Here is an 8,788-nt window from a genome sequence, read left to right as displayed (position 1 = left end):
TTTCGTTTTCACCCCATGAAAGCACCGTGCGATTATACACACAGCACAACAAAGGTTAGAAACAAAGTGGGAAAAATAAAGATGTTTATCAAGGTAATTTGGTGCTGAGCTCAAACATTGTTTTCCAGTCCTGGCAAAAGATGGGTGCATTGCAGATTGTCCCTTTACCCTAGCCACAGGACAGGTTTTTCTTAAAGCATCAGGGTATTAACTTAAGTACAGGTAGTTGAGTAAATAGAGAATTCCTGCATGGCGACAAAACAAGCTTTAATTGGGAAAAGATCAAAGAATCAAAGCCACATGGAAATCAACATTTTCTACAGTTTTTATTGTCACTGCCTCTAACTGAATATATTAAACAAGAACGCCATATTGTTTTAGCACAGCCGTGTACTTGGCTATTTTGCTTTCAACATTCTTCTCGGCAATTTTCTTCAGTTTCTGTGAACAGAATTTATGAAAATCATTGATAAAATATAAATTCCTGTTTTATCAGACAAGCCCCATTTTAACTTTTGCTTTATTCCAAGTACAGATACACAATTATTACAAAGAAAACTGCAACGATGGAACCAATTTAAAATCCACTTTATTTGCAGGACAAAAAAGTTTAAAACATAACCTTCACCTTTCCATGGGTTTCCTTGTGAACACAGCAGCATAAAGGCCCAAACAGTAGCCATCACTCTAGAGCAAGTTATGGGCCCACACACATTGGGCACCAGTCAATCATTATCAAGAATAGCAAAGAATCCTCAATCTCAGCTCAGGCAAGCAGGAGGGATCCTAGCCAGCTGGTTGTGGTTCTCCCAGGGAACAGTGCTCGGCACCAGACACTTCAAACAAAATGGATAAAATTGCAGTAATCTGAAGAACGGCACTACTTACCAAAACTTTCTTCTTTTTCTCATAGTGAATCTTGGCCTTTTCTTTACGCTTCTCTTCGAGAGTGGCCGTAACGGCCTGGTATTTCCAGCCAACCTCATGAGCAAGGCGACCCAGAAGAGCAAACTGCAGGGGAACAATTAGTCCAGAGTCAAGCTCGTGATTCAGCTTTTGGACAGGGTAACATTGTATTTCCTATTTTTAAACTGCTTTCCCGACGGCTCAGCAAATAAATGAGCCCCCAAGTTTGATCCCTGGCCTCCGTCAAAACAGCGCTAAGGCACAACAATTGGTTTTAGTACTCTTGGTTCGAGGGTGGAACAACAGGTCAATGCTACACATCAGGGTTAAGGACCGAGAGCTGGAAAGTGGGATTAGGCTGGATAGCCTCCTGTTGGCCGGCACAGACACGAGGGGCCAAAATGACGACCTTCCGTGCTGTAAACTTCTCTGATTCTATGACATCAGCCTTATGACGGTCAGGCCTGACAATGACCCAATACCAACTCAAGGAGCACAAACAGAAGTTCCTAGGGATCCAAATCCCAATGTGCAAGTAATGCTAATTATTTTATAATCTTTCAAAAAGATTTTATTCAATCAATGGGACAATGACAAACTGTTTGGAACTCATTACATAAACAAGCTTCAATGTCATAAGCAACTCATTATAGTGAAAACCAGATTTAATATAATCATTAGTCCAACAAATCTCCAACACTCCCATCTGGCCAATTTCAACAAATAGGATGATATCTGCAAGCAGCCACTCAAGAAGATGGTCCACCACCATATCAGGTTAATTAGGGATGAGTAATAGTCAGTCTTGCCCATACCAAGAATGAACAAGAACAAGGCAGATAAACCCAATGAGTCTCCGAAAAAGCAGATTGCTATTTGAACTACAGAATACATTCTAGTGTTACAGAAAATCCAGAGGTTCTATTAAATGGCTGTATTTACCACTGTGAACCAGTAAATGGCAGAACCTGTTTCCTACATGCTACACAGGTGGTTACATGGGCAATGGCTTGTTCTTGGTGGGAAACAGGTTGCCTGCATCATTGAGCAAAAAAAGATTTCAAGCATACCCAATACCTAAAAACACAACAAAACGACTTTCCTCTTAAAAGGGGAATGGAACTTTTGTCTCCCCTCCCAGAAGCATGGATTCCTTGCTGGGCCTGATCTCTGTAGATATAGGTTACCCTCCACCTAAGTAACCATCAGCAGCACGATGATTGTTGGAAGCACCAGGGCTGTCACGCACATTTCCGGCAAGGGTCACTGGTTAGCATCCATCCTATTCCGTCCCCTAACCCAGAGACCAAGTCTGGCTCCCTGCTGCTGGGCCCCAGGATCAACTAACTCAGCAGACCAGGGGTCAAACCTGGAACCTTGGCTTAGCCACATACTGAATAAACCCAGAGGCTGTGGATTCAAGGGGAAAAAAATTGCAATGCTCAGTATTACCTTTCGAGTTGGCTTCAAACGTACAATCTTCAGGGCTGCTGGCACAACCATGCGTTTCCTCTGTAAATGCAAATTACATTGATTAAAACAGAGCAAACAGAATAAATAATTTGAAGAGAACTTGATCTATCTCAGTATTAAGTTTGTTCTCATTTAACAGATCAAACAATGTAGGTATAAGAATTCATCAGTGACAGAACATGGAGCTGAATTATTCAGAGTCTGTGTATGTTGTGCACCTTGTCATATGGAGGAGGGATCCCATCAAAGACCTTCAGTCTGTCCAAGGCAGCTTGACCTCGCTTTGTCTTGTGTGGCAACATACCTTAAAGTAACCATAGTACAACAAAATTGTATTTATTTTCCAAACAACATATTCATGCAAAATAGTCAACTGTTCTACCAGTGTCCACACGCCAGGAAATGTGATCGGTGCTCGAGTGTGATCATACAGCACAGCCGTTGCACATCAATTAGGACATCCAGCAATAATTACAACTGTGTATATATAACTGAAATTAACCAGGTCAAAAACAGTAAGTCTGCAATGTTCTGAACACTGACAACTCCATTAAGTCGAGTCCCATTCCACCATACTACATGCAAGTAACTCATGTCTCCGGCTTTTAAGGCCAGTGCCGGAAAGCACCAACGGAGTTCTCCAGAAGGTGGTTGACAACTAACGAGAGTTCCCGCATTATTGCCTCGGGTACCAGTCCCCCAAGGATCTATCCTTGGGCCCCCTTGGCGACATCATCCAGAAACACAGCGTCAGTTTCCACATGGACGCTGACAACACCCAGCTCTACCTCACCACCACTTCTCTCAACCCCTGCAGCCTCTAAATTGTCAGGCTGCTTGTCCAACATCCAGTCCTGGATGAGCAGAAACTTTCTCCAATTGAATATTGGGAAGACCAAAGCCATTGTTTTCGTTCCCCGCTACAAACTCCGTTCCCTTGTCACCGGCTCCATCTCTCTCCCCAACTTCTGGCTGAGGCTGAACCAGACTGTTCGCAACTTTAGTGTCATATTTGACCCCGGAACAAGCTTTTGACCACATATCCATAGCATAACTAAGATTGCCTTGTTCCACCTCCGTAACATTGCCCATCTCCGCCCTTGCCTCAACTCATCCACGCCTTTGTTACCTCTAGACTTGACTGTTCCACGTACTCCTGGCTGGCCTCCCACATTCTACCCCAAGTAAACCTGAAGTAATCCAAAACTCAGCTGCCCCATGTCCCAACGGACACAAAGTCCTGCTCACCCATCCCTCCTAGGCTCACCGATCTTCACTGCCTCCCAGTTAAACAACATCTCAATTTCAAACTTCTCAGCCTAGTTTTCAAATCCCTCCATGGCCTCACCCCCTCCCTATCTGTAATCTCCTTCAGCCCCACAACCCCCACCGCAAGATATCTGCCCTCGAGTATCGCCGATTATAATCGCTCAACCATTGGCAGCTGTGCCTTCTGTTGCCTGGACCCCAAGCTCTAGAATTCCCTCCCTAAACCTTTCCATCTCTTTCCTCCTTTAAGATGCTCCTTAAAACCAAGCTTTTGGTCACCTGCCCCAATTCCTCCTTATGTGGTGGTGTCAATTTTTTTGTCTCAATATTCCTGTGAAGTGCCTTGGGATCTTTTACTTCATATAAAAAAAAAAGAGTTGTTATTCACAGAGTTGCAACATCTCCACCCCTGCCTCAGCTCATCCATGCCTTTGTTACCTCCAGACTCAACTATTCCAATGTTCTCCAATCCAGCCTTCCATAAACTTGAGCTCATCTAAAACACTACTGCCCATGTCCTAACTCAAGAGTCCCATTCACCCAGCACCTGGGAGCATAGATTTTTTTCAATCAATCCATAGCCTCACCCCTCCCAAGCCCTGTAACCTCCTCCAGCCGTACAACACTGAACGATCTCTGCACTCTTCTAATGCTGGATTCTTGCGCATCTCCGATTTCCATCACCCCACCATTGGCTGTTGTGCCTCAGCCCCAAACTCTGGAATTGCCTCCCTAAACCTCTCCGCCTCTGTCCGATCCTCCTTAAACACACTCATTAAAACCTAGCTCTTTCACCCATCCTAATAGTTCCTTGTACTTGTTGTCAAATTGTGTTTGATAATGCTCCTGTGAAGGGCTTTGGGATGTTTCAACGGCGCAATATAAATGCAAGCTGCTGTTGATGTATCACATTATTTAGAAAGACATGCATTTATATACACGGGCAGATCGTGTGTGACCATCATTTATATACACGGGCAGATCATGTGTGACCATCATTTATATACACGGGCAGATCATGTTTGACTAAGTTTTTTTGATGAGGTAACAGAGGGTGGATGAGGGCAGTACAGTTGAGGTATATGTGGACTTGCAAAAGGCATTTGATTATGTACCACATGATTTTGCTAACCAGTATAGAGGCCCATGGGGTAAAATTGGCAGTAGCAGCATGGGTGCCAAATTGACAAAGATAGAAAACAGCAGTGTGAATTTTTGGACTGGAGGGAGGTATACAGTGGCATTCCAAGCTAGGAACACTGCTATTTTTGATATACATTAATGATGTAGACATGGGGGTACAGGGCACAATTAAATAATGTGCAGACAACATGAAAGCTGAAAGTGCATTAGTGAGGAAGACAGTAATAGACTTCAAGACAGACAGACAGACAGACAGACAGACAGACAGGTGGAATGGTAGATGAAATTCGACGCAATACGAGATCATTCTACCTACCAAAATGCATCATCTCACTTCTCTGCATTGAATTTAATCTGCCATTTTGGTAGGAAGAATGACCTGAGACCATATGAAGAAGAACACCGAGAAGTGTGGAGGAACAGAGGGACCTGGGAGTGCATGTCCACAGATCTCTGAACGTAGCAGACCAGGCAGACAAGATGGTTAAGAAGGCATATGGAATATTTGCCATTATTAGTCAAGGCATAGAATACAAGAGCAGGCAGGTTATGCTTGAACAGTATACAACACTAGTTAGGCCACAGCTGGAGTACTGCGTGCAGTTGTGGTCACCACATTACAGGAAAGATGTGATTGCACTAGAGAGAATTTTAGCTACGAGGAAAGATTGGATAGGCTAGGTCTGTTTTCTTTGGAACAGAAGCTGATGGGAAACCTTATTGTGGTGTATAAAATTATGAGGAGCCTTGATAGTGGCTAGGAATGACCTAGTTCGCTTAGCAGAGGGATCAACAACCAGGGACATAAATTTAAATTAATTGGTAGGAGGATGAGGGGATTTGAGGGGGAATTTCTTCACCCAGAGGATAGTGGGGGTCTGGAACTCACTTCCTGAAAGAGTGGTAAAGACAGAAAGCCTCACATTTAAAAAGTACTTGGATATGCACTTGGTGCCATAACCTAGGGACCAAGATTTTGGAAGTGAGATTAGGCTGGATAGCTATATTGGCCAACGCAGACACGATGGGCTGAAATGGCCTCCTTCTGTGCTGTAAATTTCTACGATTGGTACTAAATACTAAACAAACAATCTGCGCGGCCGCCGGCCTGCGAACATCATCAGAGCAGGCTGGGCTAGGCCTCCACGCTGCTCCTTCTGCTCCCCGGCCTGCGAGCACCATCGGAGCTCCTGCTCCAGCATGTGCTGCTCCCTGGAGTGGTATGCCTCTGCGCTGCTCCATCCGAGCTGAAGGAGCAAGTGTGGAGGCCGAGCCCAGCAGTCTGCACAGCCCCCGGCCTGCGAGCACCACCAGAGCAGGCCGGGGAGCGGAAGGAGCAGCGTGGAGGCATACGACTCCAGGGAGCAGCGGCAGTGAAAAGGGACGTCATCACGGTCCAGGTCGGTGATCGGAGCGCGAGCAGCTATTGCAGGAGCGGCACGGTCGGGGCAAAGGAGCAGCAAGAGATTGTAGAGGGACGTGAACGGGGCCCAGGAGAGGCGTGTGTTCTTTTCAAAATTTAGTTTGGGACCTGGAATTTTAGGTCTTTCATTGAAACACCCGTGAACTTTCCAACATGGAAGCAAGTCATCCTCAATTCAAGGGACTGCCCATGATTATTTCTAAACAGTGTAATTTAAAAGGGAGTGCAACAGAGACATGGGGGCACTTATGTACAAATCTTTGAAGCATAGATAACTGCAGTGTAGACATTAATACATGTCTCTAACTATGAACTTCAGAAAAAAATTACCTCTTACAGTCCTCCAGAAGATTCGGCTTGGTGCTCTGAAGTGATAGGGGCCACGAGAAGGGTTAGTATTCATCCTCTTGCGCAAGAACGAAAGGTACTTAACTATAGAAAAAGAAAGGTAATTGAATACCCGTACAGAATAAATCCAACACCATTTGACTTCATGTCACACTGAAATCTAACGTTGAATACTCTCAATGCAATATCTTTGGATCAACAAAATTAAATATTTTAGGGAAAATGTACAAGTATAAATCTCCATAAACATTCAGTCTGGAGCTTTTGATTTAAGTGGACTGCTACCAACAGATGAGGCTGGAAATGTGAATCAAAGCAAGCTGATGCCGACCATGCGTCTCAGATGGTAGTGCATGTGAATCTTCTCATTGTCCAGAAAACTCGATCACAATCATTCATCACGGACAGAGGCATTCAGCTGCAGCTGCAAGTAACGTGAAGCAATCTGAACTTAATACATCTGATCCAGTCAACAGGTTTTTACAGACAAAACCCCGCCGTTCTGGGTGGGGGAGAAACTTACGCTTGTTCCGGTAAAAGTTGCCCGAGATGTTGATACCTTCGCACCTGACCACCACCACCTTATGGCCTTGGGGAGAGAGAGAGAGAGAGAGTTGGGTCAGTGACGGACATGAAGCAAGGTAAAGCCCACAGTGTCCCCCTCAGGGGCTGTGTCCCTGGGCCCGGACTATGGGGAGATGGTGCCTCAGATGGTAGTGCATGTGAGTATCGTCAGTAACCCTTCAAAATCCACTGGTTCATCACCGGCACCGCGCCGCCGCCATTCACTCACTCACTCACCCAGCAGGATCTGTTTGGCCACGATGGCGGCCAGGCGGCCCAGGAGGTGTCCGCGGCCATCCAGGAGCAGCACCTGCGGGACACCAAGCGACAGCGGTTACACACAGCGCGCAAGCCGGAGGCCCGGCCCGGGCCGCGCGCCGCGAGGACTTACACCGGGCCCCTCAGGCAGCGGCCCGGCGCCAGCTCTCGCCCCGCCGGCCTTTCCCCCCATCCCCCACCCCACCCGGCGTGTCGATCGAATCAACCCGGCGCCGTCACCTCATGGGATCGGGGCCCGCGGCCTGGGGACACGAGGAGTGGCACCGCGTGGAGACCGGGGACTCGGGGCCTGGGATGCGCTGTGAGAGGAGGTGGGGCGGGGGGGGGGGGGGTGTGAGGGGGGAGCGGGCCCGTGGTGATAGAGTCGGGAGAGAGCGCGCGAGGTTTGGGGCCTGGGTGTGACGGAGAGGCCGGGGACTCTGGGCCCTGGGAGTAGGGAGAGTGCGGTGTTTGGGGCGCTGGGAGCACGGGGAGAGCGCGGTGTGGGATGTGGGGCCCGGGGTGAGGGATGAGGCAGGGCCCGGGAGTGGGAGTAGAGAGGAGATCCGGGGCCCGGGGGCGGGTAGAGCCCGGGGCCCGACGATGAAGGGACGGCCCGGGGAGGGGGGGTGGGGGAACAGCGCGGTGTTTGGGGATCGGGAGTACGGGGACAACCCGGGGGTGAGGGAGGAGGGGGACGGACAGCGCGCCCCGCCACCTTGTTGAAGCCGTCCGCCATGGCGCCCGAAAGGAAGAGGCGCGGGGTTTCCCAGCCTAAAAAGCAGGGCTCCGAGGCTCCGCGGAGCGCCGGGCCCCGCCCCGTGACGTCACTGTGGGTGATTGACAAGCGGGCCGGGCCGCGGCTGATAAGCTGCACAGCGCCCACTCTCAGCAGTGGGACCTCGTGGCGCAACGGTAGCGCGTCTGACTCCAGATCAGAAGGCTGCGTGTTCAAATCACGTCGGGGTCACATAGAACTTTTTTGAAAAAATATTTTGCAATGGTTTAATATTTCTTATTTATTTTTCGAGTGAGCATTTGCAAGAATTTTGCAATCTAGAGCACATTAAAATCAGATTTCCAGCCTCCACAGCACTTTGCTTTTGTTGTGAGAAGCTACCTGTGTAACCAGTCCCCATGAGGCCACTGTCCCTATCTTGCAACAAGGAATGCAGAATCACAGAATGTTACAGCACTGACACAGGTCCCTTGCTCTATTCTCCACAGGCCCCTTTGCTGCAGAAATCCACAACTAATCCCATTGCTCTTCTCTTCCCATGTCACCAAATATTCCCCCACTTTTCCATTGAAAGATAAGGGAATTAAGGGTTACGGGGAGCGGGCGGGTCAGTGGAGCTGAGTCCACGGCCAGATCAGCCATGATCTTGTTGAATGGCGGAGCAG

General features: G+C 47.9%; 1 protein-coding gene and 4 non-coding genes across 6 annotated transcripts; 1 reads left to right on the top strand and 4 right to left on the bottom strand.

Moving 5' to 3' along the window:
• Positions 1–250: 250 nt before the first annotated feature.
• Positions 251–8,167, bottom strand: rpl13a (ribosomal protein L13a). 2 transcript variants are annotated; one of them, XM_070898812.1, is made up of 8 exons: positions 8,103–8,167; positions 7,364–7,436; positions 7,086–7,151; positions 6,545–6,646; positions 2,598–2,683; positions 2,359–2,418; positions 889–1,011; positions 251–441 (listed from the first exon to the last, which is right to left on the bottom strand). In XM_070898812.1, the coding sequence occupies exons 1-8, from the start codon at positions 8,121–8,123 to the stop codon at positions 355–357; spliced, it is 618 nt and encodes a 205-aa protein (XP_070754913.1). In that variant the 5' UTR covers positions 8,124–8,167; the 3' UTR covers positions 251–354. The 2 variants fall into 2 exon arrangements, with proteins under 2 accessions (XP_070754913.1, XP_070754914.1); XM_070898813.1 differs by lacking the exon at positions 7,364–7,436 and having other exon boundaries at positions 8,103–8,121.
• Positions 2,483–2,557, bottom strand: LOC139280431 (small nucleolar RNA SNORD34). The gene has a single exon (XR_011596684.1). It is a non-coding gene; the product is annotated as a small nucleolar RNA SNORD34 (small nucleolar RNA).
• Positions 6,896–6,971, bottom strand: LOC139280428 (small nucleolar RNA Z195/SNORD33/SNORD32 family). Its single transcript, XR_011596682.1, has one exon. It is a non-coding gene; the product is annotated as a small nucleolar RNA Z195/SNORD33/SNORD32 family (small nucleolar RNA).
• LOC139280429 (small nucleolar RNA Z195/SNORD33/SNORD32 family) lies at positions 7,263–7,334 on the bottom strand. Its single transcript, XR_011596683.1, has one exon. It is a non-coding gene; the product is annotated as a small nucleolar RNA Z195/SNORD33/SNORD32 family (small nucleolar RNA).
• Positions 8,168–8,282: 115 nt separating the features above from the next.
• On the top strand, positions 8,283–8,354 carry trnaw-cca (transfer RNA tryptophan (anticodon CCA)). Its single transcript has one exon. It is a non-coding gene; the product is annotated as a tRNA-Trp (tRNA).
• Positions 8,355–8,788: the final 434 nt, after the last annotated feature.

Source organism: Pristiophorus japonicus, chromosome 14 (assembly GCF_044704955.1).
Source record: "Pristiophorus japonicus isolate sPriJap1 chromosome 14, sPriJap1.hap1, whole genome shotgun sequence".
NCBI classification, from domain to species: Eukaryota; Metazoa; Chordata; class Chondrichthyes; family Pristiophoridae; genus Pristiophorus; species Pristiophorus japonicus.
This window is presented reverse-complemented; position numbering and strand designations above follow the sequence as displayed.

Coding starts and splice junctions, on each gene's coding strand:
- rpl13a (XM_070898812.1), bottom strand. CDS start 8,123: ATGGCGGACGGCTTCAACAAG. Junction 2,684..6,544: donor CTTCTGGAGGACTGTAAGAG/GTAATTTTTTTC, acceptor GGTTACTTTAAG/GTATGTTGCCACACAAGACA. Junction 1,012..2,358: donor GTTTGAAGCCAACTCGAAAG/GTAATACTGAGC, acceptor GTTCCCCTGCAG/TTTGCTCTTCTGGGTCGCCT.